The sequence below is a fragment of the Oenanthe melanoleuca genome, chromosome 27 (genome assembly GCF_029582105.1).
Source record: "Oenanthe melanoleuca isolate GR-GAL-2019-014 chromosome 27, OMel1.0, whole genome shotgun sequence".
In the NCBI taxonomy this organism is placed as follows: Eukaryota; Metazoa; Chordata; class Aves; order Passeriformes; family Muscicapidae; genus Oenanthe; species Oenanthe melanoleuca.
The window spans coordinates 4,934,509-4,951,116 of record NC_079360.1 but is presented as its reverse complement, the minus strand read 5'-3'; the positions used below and the strand labels follow the sequence as shown (position 1 = coordinate 4,951,116).

The following is a 16,608-nucleotide window of genomic DNA, read 5'->3' as shown; positions in this document are numbered from 1 at the left end:
AGAAAGAAACTGGGATATTTGGGATATTTAGGAATTCCTAAATTCCTCCTTTTTTTTTTTTTTTTTTTTTTTTTTCCCAAAAATTCAGCCTCTCCTTGTCATTCCCACCCAGGAGAGGAAGAGCTCGAGGGGTGGGACGGCTCCGATGAAAATCCCGGATGGAATTTTGGCCCTTCCCGGATTTCTGAGGCCTCGTTCCCGGCAGAATTCCAGCATGAGGGTGAGTCACCGATTTTTTAAAATTTTTTTTAAAATTTTTTTTTCCCTTTGGAGATTTAGAAATATTTTGGAAATTTTCTTGGAATTCTTGAATGTTTCTGGAATGTCGCTGGTGTTCCGTGGAATTCTTGGAATTTTGTCTTCTGGGGAAGATCAAACCAAAGATAAACCCGGAATTTTTTGTTTTTCCATCCATCCATCCATCCATCCATCCATCCATCCATCCATCCATCCCAAAATTCATGAGGGGATTTTGGGTTATTTTGGGATATTTTTTAGGTTGTGTTTGGGTTATTTTGGTGTTTTTAGGGTCCATTTGTCTTATTTTGATGTTTTTAGGGTCTATTTGGGGTCTGTTTGGTCCCAAAATTCATGAGGGGATTTTGGGTTATTTTGGGATATTTTTTTGGGTCTATTTGGGTTATTTTGATGATTTTAGGTTCTGTTTGGGTTATTTTGATGTTTTTAGGGTCCATTTGGGGTTATTTTGGTGTTTTTAGGATCCATTTGTCTTATTTTGATGTTTTTAGGGTCTATTTGGGGTTATTTTGGTGTATTTGGGGTCTGTTTGGTCCCATAATTCAGGAGGGGATTTTGGGTTATTTTGGGATATTTTTTCGGGTCTGTTTGAGTTATTTTGATGGTTTTAGGTTCTGTTTGGGTTATTTTGATGTTTTTAGGTTTTATTTGGGGTCATTTTGGTGTATTTGGGGTCTATTTGGTCCCAAAATTCATGAGGGGATTTTGGGTTATTTTGGGGTATTTTTTAGGGTCTATTTGGGTTGTTTTGGTGTTTTTAGGGTCCATTTGTCTTATTTTGGTGTTTTTAGGGTCTATTTGGGGTTATTTTGGTGTATTTGGGGTCTGTTTGGTCCCATAATTCAGGAGGGGATTTTGGGTTATTTTGGGGTATTTTTTCGGGTCTGTTTGGGTTATTTCGATTGTTTTAGGTTCTGTTTGGGTTATTTTGATATTTTAGGGTCCATTTGGGGTCTCTTTGGTGTATTTGGGGTCTGTTTGGTCCCATAATTCAGGAGGGGATTTTGGGTTATTTTGGGGTATTTTTTAGGGTCTATTTGGGTTATTTTGGTGTTTTTGAGGGTCCATTTGTCTTATTTTGATGTTTTTAGGGTCTATTTGGGATTATTTTGGTGTATTTGGGGTCTGTTTGGTCCCATAATTCAGGAGGGGATTTTGGGTTATTTTGGGATATTTTTTTGTGTCTATTTGGGTTATTTTGGTGTTTTTAGGGTTTATTTGAGGTCTATTTCATCCCACAATTCAGGAGGGGATTTTAGGTTATTTTGGGATATTTTTTTGGGTCTGTTTGGGTTATTTCGATTGTTTTAGGTTCTGTTTGGGTTATTTTGATGTTTTTAGGGTCCATTTGTCTTATTTTGATGTTTTTAGGGTCCATTTGGGGTCTGTTTGGTGTATTTGGGGTCTATTTGGTCCCATAATTCAGGAGGGGATTTTGGGTTATTTTGGGCAATTTTTTAGGGTCTATTTGGGGTTATTTTGGTGTATTTGGGGTCTGTTTGGTCCCATAATTCAGGAGGGGATTTTGGGTTATTTTGGGATATTTTTTTGGGTCTGTTTGGGTTATTTCGATTGTTTTAGGTTCTGTTTGGGTTATTTTGGTTTTTTTAGGGTTTATTTGGGGTCTATTTCATCCCACAATTCAGGAGGGGATTTTAGGTTGTTTTGGGATATTTTTTTCGGGTCTGTTTGAGTTATTTTGATGGTTTTAGGTTCTGTTTGGGTTGTTTTGGTGTTTTTAGGGTTTATTTGGGTTCTGTTTGGTGTATTTGAGGTTTGTTTGGTCCCATAATTCAGGAGGGGATTTTGGCGTTTTTTAGTGCCACTAAACATGAAAAATCCTGGATAAAATTCCTGAAATTCCAAGTATTTCTTGGTTATTTGGTGCTGCTTTCTCTGGGATCGATTGTGATGGCTTCTCCCACATTCCTGAATTCCCAGTTTTATTAAACCCCGTTTTTTTTTTTTTTTTTTGGGAGCAGATTGGATTTGGGATGATGCTCACTGAAAAAGACACCAAAAACCAAAACCAAAAAAAAACCAAACAAACAAACAAAAAAAAAACCAAAAAAAAACCAAAAAAAAAACCAAAAAACCAAAAAACCAAAAAAACAAAAACAAAAAAAATACCAAAAAACAAACAAACAAACAAACAAACAAACAAACAAAAAACCAAAAAAAAACCAAAAAACAAACAAACAAAAAAAAAAAAAACCAAAAAAACCCGGGAATTTTGGAGTCTGGGCGTGAATTTTTAGGGAAGGAGTGAAAAAGGAGCTGGAAATGGGAGGATTTTGGGATGGAATTTGAGATTTTTGGAATGGCATTTGTGATTTTTGGGATGGAATTTGGGATTTTCTTTTGGTATGGAATTTGAGATTTTTTTTGAGATGGAATTTGAGATTTTTTTTGAGATGGAATTTGAGATTTTGGAATGGATTTGGGATTTTTGGGATGGAATTTGGGATTTCTGGAATGGATTTGTGATTTTTGAGATGGAATTTGGGATTTTTTGAGATGGAATTTGGGATTTTGGAATGGATTTGGGATTTTTGGGATAGAATTTGGGATTTTTGGAATGGCATTTGTGATTTTTGGGATGGAATTTGGGATTTTTTTTGAGATGGAATTTGGGATTTTTCTGGGACGGAATTTGGCATTTTTGGGATGGAATATAAATGGGATATTTGTGGGTTTGGCAGCTCCAGGCGTTGCTGTATCCCTTGGGATATGGATTTATCCCTTTGGATATCGATTTATTCATTTTGAATATCGATTTATCCCTTTGGATATTAATGTATTCATTTTGAATATCGATTTTTCCGTTTGGATATCGATTTATTCCCTTTGGATATCGATTTATTCCCTTTGGATATGGATTTATCCCTTTGGATAAGGATTTATTCCCTTTGGATATCGATTTATTCCCTTTGGATATCGATTTATTCCCTTTGGATATCGATTTATTCCCTTTGGATATCGATTTATCCCTTTGGATATTGATTTATTCCCTTTGGATATTGATTTATCCCTTTAAGTATTGATTTATCCTTTTGGATATTGGTTTATCCCTTTGGTTATTGATTTATTCCATTGGATATTGCTGAGTCCCTTTGGATTCTGCCTTATCCCTCTGGATATCGATTTATTCCCTTTGGATATCGATTTATCCCTCTGGATATCGATTTATCCCTTTGAATATCGATTTATCCCTTTGGATATCAATTTATTCCCTTTGGATATCAATTTATTCCCTTTGGATATCAATTTATTCCCTTTGGATATGGATTTATCCCTTTGGGTATCGATTTATTCCCTTTGGATATCGATTTATTCCTTTGGATATCGATTTATTCCTTTTGAATATGATTCCATCCCTTTGGATGTTGCTCAATCCCTTTGGATTCTGCTCCATCCTTTTGGATATTGTTTTATCCCTTTGGATATCAATTTATCCCCTTGGATATCAATTTATCCCCTTGGATATCAATTTATCCCCTTGGATATCGATTTATCCCTTTGGATATCAATTTATCCCCTTGGATATTGATTTATCCCTCTGGATTCTGCTTCATCCCTTTGGATATTTCTCAATCCCTTTGGACACTCCTCAGTTCCCTTTGCTCAGTGAATATTGGGCTGTGTCCGTGGTTTTGGGGGGATTTTAAGATTTATTAACATTTAATATTTATTAATATTTTAATATTAATTAATATTTTAATATTATTAATATTTGGAGCAGGTCTGAGTTTTTTTTTTTTTGGGGAATTTTGGGACTGTCAGTCGATATCTGTGGTGTGCCCACGTTTATTGGGAGATTTTTGGGGCTCCCTGTGGGTATTGGGGGGTTTTGGGGTGGCACCAGCGGGTTTTTGGGGGTGCCCGTGGATTTTTTTTTTTGGGGGCTCTCAGTGAATATTTGGGTGAGTCTGAGTTTATTTTTGGGATTTTTGGGGCTGCCAGTTGATGTCTGGGGTTTGTCCGTGTGCCTGGAGGGATATTTGGGGTGACCAGTGGGGTTTTTTTGGAGCTGTCCGTTAATATTTTGGGGTCTCTCCGCGTCTGTTTGGGACTTTTTGGGATTATCTGCGTCATTTGGGGTCATTTTTATTATTTGGGGTTATTCAGGGGTGGCTGTCGGGGTCTCTTGGGTGTATCTGAGGTTTTGGGGGGTCTATTTGGGGTGATTTTGGTGTTTTTAGGGTCCCTTTGGGAGGATTTTGATGCATTTATAGGTTTTAGGGTCTATTTAGGGTCATTTTGTTGTATTTGGGGTCTGTTTGGGGTGATTTTGGAGCATTTGAAGTCTATTTGGGATTTGTTTTAGATTATTTTGGTGGCTTTAGGGTCAATTTGGGTTATTTTGGTATTTTTAGGGTCTCTTTGGGGTTTATTTGGTGTTTTCAGGCTCTACCTGTATTATTTTGGAAGGTTTTTTGCCTGTCTGGATTATTTTGGTGTATTTGGGGTCTATTTGAGTTATTTTGGTGTATTTGGGGTCTATTTGGGTTGTTTTGGTATTTTTAGGGTCTCTTTGGGGTTTATTTGGTGTATTTGGGGTCTATCTGTATTATTTTGGTGGGTTTTGTGTCTATTTGGATTATTTGGTGTATTTGGGGTCTATTTGGATTGTTTTGGTTATTTTAGGGTCTCTTTGGGGTTATTTTGCTGTGTTTGGGGTCTATCTATATTATTTTGGCAGTTTTGGTGTCTATTTGGGTTATTTTGGTTGTTTTAGGGTCTCTTTGGGGTTATTTTGGTGTATTTGGGATGTATCCGGGTTATTTTAGTTGTTTTAGGGTCTCTTTGGGGTTATTTTGGTGTATTTGGGTTGTTTTGGTGTTTTTAGGGTCTAGTTGGGGTTTATTTGGTATTTTTCGGGTCTATTTGTATTATTTTGGTGGTTTTTGTGTCTGTTCGGGTTATTTTGGTATTTTTAGGGTCTCTTTGGGGTTATTTTGGTGTATTTGGGATCTGTTCGGGTTATTTTTGTGTTTTTAGGGTCTCGGGGGGGTTTTGGGGTCCCTCGGTCTCTCCGGAATTCTGCAGCGCCCCCGTGTGGGGCCGGGCGGGAGCGCGCGGGGCGGGAGCGCGCCCGGGAATGGGAACGGGAACGGGGCCGGGAGCGCGCCCGGGAATGGGAACGGGGCCGGGAGCGCGCCCGGGGAACGGGGCCGGGAACGCGCTTTGGGAACGGGGCCGGGAACGCGCTTTGGGAACGGGGCCGGGAGCGCGCTTTGGGAACGGGAACGCGCTTTGGGAATGGGAACGGGGCCGGGAGCGCGCCCGGGAATGGGGACGGGAACGGGGCCGGGAGCGCGCTTTGGGAACGGGAGCGCGCTTTGGGAACGGGGCCGGGAGCGCGCTTTGGGAACGGGGCCGGGAGCGCGCATTGGGAACGGGAGCGCGCTTTGGGAACGGGAGCGCGCTTTGGGCGCCGCTTCTTCCTCTCATTTGATCCCAAAACCTCATCAAACAGCCCAAACCCAGCCCCCAAATCCTCTCACAAACACATCCCAAACAAACCAATCCCATCCCATAAACACATCCCAAACCAATCCCCCCCCATCCCACAAACACATCCCAAATTAACCAATCCCATAAACACATCCCTACCAAATTAACCAATCCCATAAACACATCCCAAACCAATCCCAACCCATAAACACATCCCAAACCAACCCACCCCATAAACACAATCCCAAACCAATCCCATCCCACAAACACATCCCAAACAAACCAATCCCATAAACACATCCCAAATTAACCAATCCCATAAACACAATCCCAGACCAATCCCATAAACACATCCCAAACCAATCCAATCCCACCCCATAAACACATCCCAAATTAACCGATCCCATAAACACATCCCAAACCAATCCCACCCCATAAACACATCCCAAACCGATCCCACCCTATAAACACATCCCAAATTAATCGATCCCATAAACACAATCCCAGACCAATCCCATCCCACAAACACAATCCCACAAATTAACCAATCCCACAAACACATCCCAAACACATCCCAAACAAACCAATCCCACCCCACAAACACATCCCAAACAAACCAATTTCATAAACACATCCCAAACAAACCAATCCCACCCCATAAACACATCCCAAACCAATCCCATCCCACAAACACATCCCAAATTAACCAATCCCATAAACACATCCCATAAACACATCCCAAACAAACCAATCCCATCCCATAAACACATCCCAAATTAACCGATCCCATAAACACATCCCAAACCAATCCCATAAACACATCCCAAACAAACCAATCCCATCCCACAAACACAATCCCAAACCAATCCCACCCCATAAACACATCCCAAATTAACCGATCCCATAAACACATCCCATAAACACATCCCAAACAAACCAATCCCACAAACACAATCCCAAACCAATCCCACCCCATAAACACATCCCACAAATACATCCCACAAACACATCCCAAATTAACCAATCCCATAAACACATCCCAGACAAACCAATCCCACCCCACAAACACATCCCACAAACACAATCCCAAACCAATCCCACCCCATAAACACATCCCAAACAAACCAATCCCACCCCATAAACACATCCCAAACAAACCAATCCCACAAACACATCCCAAACCAATCCCATCCCACAAACACATCTCAAATTAATCGATCCCAAATAAACCAATTTCATAAACACATCCCAAACCAATCCCACCCCACAGACACATCCCATTCATCGGGATTGATTTGGGGTCGGGATTGATTTGGGGGAGTGGTTGATGATTTGGGGTTGGGATTGTTTTGGGTTTGGGATTAATGGTTTGGGCTCAAGTTTGATGATTTGATCTCGGGATTGATTTGGGGTCAGGATTGATGATTTGGGGTCAGGATTGATTTGGGGTTGGGAATGATGATTTGGGTTTGGGATTGTTTTGGGGTCGGGTTTTTCCCCTCATTGTGGCGCCTTCCCAGCCAGGAAACCGCTGGGCAGCTTTTTTGGGATTTTTCCTCATTTTCTTCGGCTGGATAATCCCAAAGAACTTCTGGCAGATCCAAGAGGTGCAGGAGGGAAGGACTGACCTGGATTTAGGGAATTTTATCCCTTGGATCCAACTGATCCTTTGGGTGCTGCTGTGGGGACTGAGGAACCCCAAAATGGTTTGGGGTGGGAAAAACCCTAAAAATCCCCCAATTCCACCCCCACGTCTCCCACTGGAGACAATCATCCCAAATCCCAATCATTAATTTATTAACTCATTAATTAATCTGATTGAGGCAGATGCCCCGCAGAGGATCAAAGCCATAAAAACCCCACAAAACTCCGGAATTTTTGGGGGAGAAACAGGAAGTTTACTTTAACTGGAAACGGATGGCTTTTGGGATTTTTCCAGCCCCGATTTCAGGGCCAGGAAATCGGGCAGGACCGAATTTCGGGGAGGGAAGCTGCCGGTGCTCTCTGAACTCCTTCCAAAAAAGCGGGAGGAGCCCCGGAATTCCCGATAAACACCTGATGCATGAGGTGTGCGGGAAGGACGGGATGAGGGAGGGGTTGGAGCGGCCACGGGGGCGGTGTCGTCCTTTAAATCCCTTCAAAACCCTTTAAAATAGCTCCAGACCCTTCTGAACCCTGTAAAACCCTTTTGAAATAATTCCAAACCCTTCAAAACCCTTAAAAAACCTTTAAAATAGTTCAAAACCCTTAAAAACCCTTTAAAATAGCTCCAAACCCTTCTGAACCCTGTAAAACCCTTTTGAAATAATTCCAAACTCTTCTGAACCCTTTAAAACCCTTTTGAGATAATTCCAAACCCTTCAAAACCCTTAAAAAACCTTTAAAATAGTTCAAAACCCTTAAAAAATAATTCCAAACCCTTCAAAACCCTTCAAAATAGCTCCAAACTCTTCTGAACCCTGTAAAACCCTTTTGAAATAATTCCAAACTCTTCTGAACCGTTTAAAATCCTTTTGAGATAATTCCAAACCCTTCAAAACCCTTAAAAAACCTTTAAAATAGTTCAAAACCCTTAAAAACCCTTTAAAATAATTCCAAACCCTTCAAAACCCTTTAAAATAGCTCCAGACCCTTCTGAACCCTGTAAAACCCTTTTGAAATAATTCCAAACCCTTCAAATCCCATAAAACCCTTTAAAATAGTTCCAAGCTCTTAAAAACTCCCTAAAAATACTTTAAAATAGTTCAAAACCCCTTAAAATCCTTTAAAATAGCTCCAGACCCTTCTGAACCCTTTAAAACCCTTTTGAAATAATTCCAAACCCTTCAAAACCCACTAAAACCCTTTTGAAATAATTCCAAACCCTTCAAAACCCTTTAAAACCCTTTAAAATAGTTCAAAACCCCTTAAAACCTTTTAAAATAGCTCCAAACCCTTCTGAACCCTGTAAAATCCTTTTGAGATAATTCCAAACCCTTCAAAACCCTTAAAAAACCTTTAAAATAGTTCAAAACCCTTAAAAACCCTTTAAAATAATTCCAAACCCTTCAAAACCCTTCAAAACCCTTAAAAAACCTTTAAAATAGTTCAAAACCCTTAAAACCCTTTAAAATAATTCCAAACCCTTCAAAACCCTTCAAAACCCTTTAAAATAGCTCCAAACCCTTCTGAACCCTGTAAAACCCTTTTGAAATAATTCCAAACTCTTCTGAACCCTTTAAAATCCTTTTGAGATAATTCCAAACCCTTCAAAACCCTTAAAAAACCTTTAAAATAGTTCAAAACCCTTCAAAACCCTTTAAAATAATTCCAAACCCTTCAAATCCCACTAAAACCCTTTAAAATAGTTCCAAGCTCTTAAAAACTCCCTAAAAATACTTTAAAATAGTTCAAAACCCCTTAAAATCCTTTAAAATAGTTCCAAACTCTTCTGAACCATTTAAAAACCCTTTTGAAATAATTCCAAACCCTTCAAAACCCTTTAAAACCCTTTAAAACCCTTCAAAATAATTCCAAACTCTTCAAAACCCTTTAAAGTAGTTTAAAACCCTTCAAAAACCTTTAAAAACCCTTTAAAATATTTCAAAACTCTCTAAAATCCTTCAAAATCCTTTAAAATCATTCAAAACCCTTTCAAAAAATGCTTTAAAATGCTTGAAAATCTTTTAAAATCCTTTAAAATGGTTCAAAACTCTCTAAAATCCTTCAAACCCCTTTAAAATATTTAAAAATCTTTTGAAACGTTCTAAAACCCTTAAAATCACTTGAAAACCTTTAAAAACCCCTTTAAAATCCTTTAAAATCCCTCAAAACCCTTTAAAATATTTTAAAATCTTTAAAAATTCTTTCAAAACCCTTTAAACCCCTTCAAAATCCTTTGAAATCCAAATGGGGTTGAACTTGCCGTCCCCAAAAGTTGAATCTCTGCTTTTCCCACCTTGGATTCCCAAAAAACCCCAAAGCTCCGCCATTCCCAAAATCCCAAATCTCCCAAAATCCCAGAATCCCAAAATCCCAAAATCCCAAATATCCCAAAAAATCCCAAATCCCAAAGTCCCAAAATCCCAAATCCAAAATCCCAAATCCCAAAATCCCAAAATCCCAATCCCAAAATCCCAAATCCTGATACCCAAAATCCCGAATCCCAAAATCCCAATCTCCCAAAATCCCGATATCCCAAAATCCCAAATCCAAAAATCCCGATCCCAAAATCCCAAATCTCCCAAAATCCCGAAATCTCCCAAAATCCCAAATCCCAAAATCCCAAAATCCCAAATCTCCCAAAATCCCAAATCCAAAATCCCAAATCCCAAAATCCCAAATCTCCAAAAATCCCAAATCCCGAATCCCAAAGTCCCAAATCTCCCAAAATCCCAAATCTCCCAAAATCCCAAATCCCAAAATCCCGATATCCAAAATCCCAAAATCCCAAATCCCGAATCCCAAAATCCCAAATCCCAAAATCCCGATATCCCAAAATCCCAATCTCCCAAAATCCCAAAATCCCAAATCCCAAAATCCCGATCTCCCAAAATCCCAGAATCCCAAATCCCCAAAATCCCGAATCCCAAAACTCCCAAAATCCCAAATCTCCAAAAATCCCAAATCCCAAATCTCCCAAAATCCCAAATCCCAAAATCCCAAATCCCAAAATCTCCCAAAATCCCAAATCCCAAATCTCCCAAAATCCCAAATCTCCCAAAATCCCAAATCCCAGAATCCCGAATCTCCCAAAATCCCAAATCCCAGAATCCCAAATCTCCCAAAATCCCAAATCCCAAAATCCCAAATCTCCCAAAATCCCAAATCCCAAAATCCCAAAATCCCAAATCCCAAATCCCAAAATCCCAAATCCCAAATCTCCCAAAATCCCAAATCCCGAATCCCAAATAATCCCAAATCCCAAATCCCAAAAAATCCCAAATCCCCAAATCCCAAAATCCCAAATCCCAAAATCCCAAATCCCAAAATCCCAGAATCCCAAATCTCCCAAAATCCCAAATCTCCCAAAATCCCAAATCCCAAAGTCCCAAATCTCCCAAAATCCCAAATCCCAAAATCCCGAATCCCAAAATCCCAGATCCCAAAATCCCAAATCTCCCAAAATCCCAAATCTCCCAAAATCCCAGAATCCCAAATCTCCCAGAATCCCGAATCTCCCAAATCCCAAATCTCCCAAAATCCCAGAAATCCCAAATCCCAAATCTCCCAAAATCCCAAATCCCAAAATCCCAGAATCCAAAATCTCCCAAAATCCCAAATCCCAAAATCCCAAATCTCCCAAAATCCCAAATCCACCCTGACCCCATTTTTTCCCCACAGGGAAACTTTTCCCACCCCATTCCTGACCCTGGGGATGCTCCAGGATTTGGGGCCGGGATTTGGGGTCGGATCCAATTTTTTGGGATCATTTGTTCTTCCCACTCAGAAAAACCCCAACTCCCTGCAGGGATTCTTTTGGAGATCCCAAAACTCCAAATCCTGAATTTCTCCCCTTTTTCCTCCCTGACTTTATTTTCTTTTTCCTGAATAAAATAAATCCCATTTTCCCCCCTTCCCATATAAATAAATTCCTTTTTCCCCGAATAAAACAAATCCCATTTTTTTCTATCCCATATAAAACAAATCCCATTTTCCCCCTCCCCAATAAAATAAATCCATTTTCCCCCCCAATAAAATAAATCCCATTTTTTCCCCTTCCAAGATAAAACAAATCCCATTCCCCCCTCCCCAATAAAACAAATTCCATTTTCCCCCCTTCCCATATAAAATAAATTCCTTTTAGTGAATAGAAACAAATCCCATTTCCCACCTCCCATATAAAACAAATCCCATTTTTTTCCAAAACAAATCCCATTTTTTTCCATCCCATATAAAACAAATCCCATTTTTCCATCCCATATAAAACAAATCCCATTTTTTTCCATCCCATATAAAACAAATCCCATTTTCCCCCTCCCCAATAAAACAAATCCCATTTCCCCCTTTTCCATATAAATAAAATAATAAAAATAATAAAAAATAAATATAAAATAAACCCCTTTTTCCTGAATAAAACAAATCCCTTTTTTTTCTATCCCGTATAAAACAAATCCCATTTTTCCATCCCATATAAAACAAATCCCACTTTTTTCCATCCCATATAAAACAAATCCCATTTTTTTCCATCCCATATAAAACAAATCCCATTTTCCCCCTCCCCAATAAAACAAATCCCATTTCCCCCTTTTCCATATAAATAAAATAATAAAAATAATAAAAAAATAAATATAAAATAAACCCCTTTTTCCTGAATAAAACAAATCCCATTTTTCCATCCCATATAAAACAAATCCCATTTCCCCCTTTTCCATATAAAATAAATCCCTTTTTCCTGAATAAAACAAATCCCATTTTTTTTTTCCATCCGGGATAAAACAAATCCCATTTTTTTTCCCATCCCATATAAAACAAATCCCATTTTTTTTTCCCATCCGGGATAAAACAAATCCCATTTTTTTCCTCCCTTTCCACCTTTTTTTTTTCTTTTTTTTTTTTAACCTCGCGGTGTCCCCTGCCATTATTTCCTCCCGATATTTGCATTCCCACCTAATTTAGTCTCTCCCGGCTCCCGGGATTAATGGGCTGTTTACCCGGCTTAGATAAAACCGGGACTAAACCCCGGCCTAACCCCAGGGCGGTGACAAACCCCATTTATCACCCGGGCCTTTGTCTGGGGCCACTTCGCGGCTCCTCCGAGGGGGGAACTCGCTGGAATTTTTATCCCTGCCCAGGAAAATCCCGGGATATTCCCCGGAGCAGCCGGGCCTGGGGTGATTTGGGTCATTTTTATTTGATTTTTGATTTTTTTTTTTACTTGTTTTCGTTATTTTTGGGGTTTTGCCGATTTCCGTTTCCTTCCCTTTGATTTTCGCCCTTCCCTGAGTTTCTTCTCCAGGAAGATCAAGGATTTGGTAAAATTTGGGAATTTCTTGATCATAATTCCTGCAAAATTCTATTTGATTGGAGGAAAAGAATTTCCCTGTCCCTCGTCCCACCCAAATTGGGAAAAATCTTGGGAAAAAACCCACAAGAAGCAGAAGATTTTGTGATTTTTTGGGGTTTGAGTTGGGATAAATGGATCCAAACCACCTAAATTTGATTTTTTTTTTTGGGATTAGAGTTGGGATAAATGGATCCAAACCACTTAAATTTGATTTTTTTTTTTTTTCTGGGATTAGATTTGGGATAAATGGATCCAAACCACTTAAATTTGATTTTTTTTTTGGGATTAGAGTTGGGATAAATGGATCCAAACCACTTAAATTTGATTTTTTTTTTTTTTTTTTTTGGGATTAGATTTGGGATAAATGGATCCAAACCACTTAAATTTGATTTTTTTTTGGGGGTAAATGGATCCTAACCACCTCAGTTTGATATTCGAGGTCTTGCAAAGCAGGAGGAAAATTCCTCTGAAAATTCCTGAAATTTTTGGGATGGAAAATTCCCCCAGATTGGGACCCCAGGGGTTGGAATGTTCCTTTTCCTCTTCCTTCCATTCCTGGAGATTCCCCTTCCCCAGCCTGGATCCGCGGATTTTCCATGGATCCCAAATCCCCCCAATCCCAAAATCCGTGGATTTTCCATGGAGGGTTTGGGATCGGATCCGCTTCCCTGTGGATCCCGGAATTTTGGGTTCAACGGGAGGAGAATCCAGCCTGTCCCAATTCCAGCTGCCCCCAAATCCCAAAATCCACCCAAATCCCAAAATCCTCCCAGACCCCAAATCCCAAAATCCTCCCAAATCCCAAAATCCTCCCAAATCCCAAAATCCTCCCAAATCCCAAAATCCATCCAGACCCCAAATCCCAAAATCCTCCCAAATCCCAAAATCCTCCCAGACACCAAATCCCAAAATTCACCCAAACCTCAAATTCCAAAATCCATCCAGACCCCAAATCCCAAAATCCTCCCAAATCCCAAAATCCACCCAGACCCCAAATCTTTGTGCCCTCGCTCAGGAATTTCAGGGAATTCCCATTCCCTGGCAGATTGGAATTCCCAAACTTTCCCTGGATATTGGGAATTGGGATTTGGGGTATCCCTGAACTCCCACGGGAGGGTTCATAAATTCCATTTATGGAGCTGGATCTCCTCATTCCCAATGGGAATAAAACCCCAAATGGAAAATAATTCCCAAATGGAAAACAATTCCCAAATGGAAAACAATTCCCAAATGGAAAATAAAACCCCAAATGGAAAATAATTCCCAAATGGAAAATAAAACCCCAAATGGAAAATAAAACCCCAAATGGAAAATAAAACCCCAAATGGAAAATAATTCCCAAATGGAAAATAATTCCCAATGGAAAATAAATCCCAAATGGAAAATAAATCCCAATGGGAAATGAACTCTAAATGGAAAATAAAATCCCAATGGGAATAAAATCCCAAATGGAAAATAAAACCCAAATGGAAAAGCCCAATGGGAAATAAAATAAATCCCGAATGGAAAATAAATCCCAATGGGAAATAAGCCCCAAATGGAAAAGAAAATAAACCCTAAATGGAAATGAAAACCCCAATGGAAAATAAATCCCCAAATGGAAAATAAAATAAAACCCAAATGGAAAATAAAATAAACACCAAATGGAAAATTAACCCCAATGGGAAATAAACCTTAAATGGAAAATAATTCCCAATGGGAAATAAACCCCAAATGGAAAAGAAAATAAACCCTAAATGGAAATGAAAACCCCAATGGAAAATAAATCCCAAAAGGAAAATAAACCCCAATGGGAAAGAAACCCCAATGGGAAAGAAACCCTAAATGGAAATGAAAACCCCAATGGAAAATAAATCCCAAAAGGAAAATAAACCCCAATGGGAAAGAAACCCTAAATGGAAAATAAACCCTAAATGGAAAACAAATCCCAAATGGAAAATAAAATAAATCCCAAATGGAAAATAAAATAAACCCCAAATTGAAATAAACCCTAAATAGAAACTAAATCCCCAGCGGAAAATAAATCCCAAATGGAAAATAAATCCCAAATGGAAAATAAATCCCAAATGGAAAATAAATCCCAAATGGAAAATAAAATCCCAAATAGAACCCAACCCCAAATCCCTGTTTTTTTCCCCTGGGATGGATTTTTTTCTCCAACGAGGAGTGGGGAAGGGGAGGGGGAGGAGGGAGCAGGAGCCGGGGAAGATGGAAAAGCTCGTTTGGGATAATTGGGATAAAATTGGGATGCGGGGTCAGCTCCTGTTCACGCCAACCCCGCCGCACCTTGCAGAGCTCGGCCTGCTGCAGGTAATTAGGTCAAATCCATGATTATCCATCTCGATCCGAGGGGAAGGGACGGTAATTGGGATGAAATTTGTTTGGAGAAAAGGGAAGGGAGGAAAAAAAAAAAAAAAAAAAACGGGAATAAAGGGGGAGGGAGCCGGGAATTGGCTCTGAAGGTAACGAGTTCAAAGGGGAAATGAAGTTCAAGGTTCAGTTCCTGTTCACTCCTCGCAACAGCACCACGAGAAAAAAAAATAAAATAAAAAAGCCCCACAAAAAGCACAGCCCATAATTCCATCAGCTCCTTTTGGAGACGGGAATGGCAGCGGATTCCCTGCAGGAAAAACGGGAATTAAGGCGCTGACAGCTCCTTAATGGGATTTTTTTTTTTTTTTAGGTTATTTTTTTCTTGTTGGTGAAAGGGTAAAACCTCCTGTAATGTGATTTTTTTTTTTTTTGTTGCTTTTTTTTTTTTTTTCCACTTTGTTCTCCCCTTCAGGGCTGTCACCTTGTATGGAAATCAGGGAGCCTGGGAGATGCAAATTCCTGCTTTTTTTTCCCAGGAATTTTGTGAAGCAAAAAAAAAAAAAGGGAAAATGCAGCTGGAGAGTGGGGGAAAATCTTCATTTTTGGGGGATTTAATAGGATTTTGTCACTCTGGGACAGTGCCCTCAAATATCCCCCAAATTGTTCCCCAAAATGTCCTGCTTTTATTCCTTTTTTTTTTTCCCTTTTCCCCCTTTTTCCTTCCTCCCTTTCCCCTTTTTCCCTTTTCCCTGCACCCCAAAAAACAACAAAGAGCGAATCAATCCCACCCCACCCTTCCCCCTTTTCCCCCTTCTGTCCCCATCCATAACCCCAAATCCCAAATCCCAAATTCCGTTCCTCGCTCTCTCCTGGTGCCCTTTTGTGGTGGAGCTGCCACCATGGAAACGGGAACTGGGACTGATCCTGATCCTGATCCTGATCCTGATCCTGATCCTGGCCCTGATCCTGATCTTGATCCTGATCCTGGCCCTGATCCTGATCTTGATCCTGATCCTGGCCCTGATCCTGATCTTGATCCTGATCCTGGCCCTGATCCTGATCCTGATCCTGATGCTGGCCCTGATTCTGGCCCTGATCCTGATCCTGATCTTGATCCTGATCCTGATTCTGGCCCTGATCCTGATCTTGATCCTGATCCTGATCTTGATCCTGATCCTGATCCTGGCCCTGATCCTGATCCTGGCCCTGATCCTGATCTTGATCCTGATCCTGGCCCTGATTCTGGGCCTGATCCTGATCCTGATCTTGATCCTGATCCTGATTCTGGCCCTGATCCTGATCTTGATCCTGATCCTGATCCTGATTCTGAACTTGATCCTGATCCCAATCCTGATCCTGATCCCAATCCTGATCCTGACCCTGACCCTGATCCTGACCCTGATTCTGATTCTGATTCTGAACTTGACCCTGGCCCTGATCCTGATTCTGAACTTGATCCTGATCCTGGCCCTGATCCCAATCCCAGCCCTGACCCCGATCCTGACCCCCAATCCTGATCCTGATCCTGGCCCTGATCCTGATCCTGACCCTGATCCCGATCCTGATCCTGACCCCAGTCCCAGTTTTAATCCCAA

At 40.2% G+C, this 16,608-nt stretch overlaps 1 protein-coding gene across 1 annotated transcript in view; it reads left to right on the top strand.

The window, feature by feature from the left end:
- SKAP1 (src kinase associated phosphoprotein 1) overlaps positions 1 to 16,608 on the top strand; it is a 94,988-nt gene that overhangs the window by 30,916 nt on the left and 47,464 nt on the right. The window contains exon 4 of the mRNA XM_056511787.1: positions 113 to 220. Coding sequence (XP_056367762.1) covers positions 113 to 220 — 108 coding nt within the window. The remainder of the gene's footprint in view (positions 1 to 112; positions 221 to 16,608) is intronic.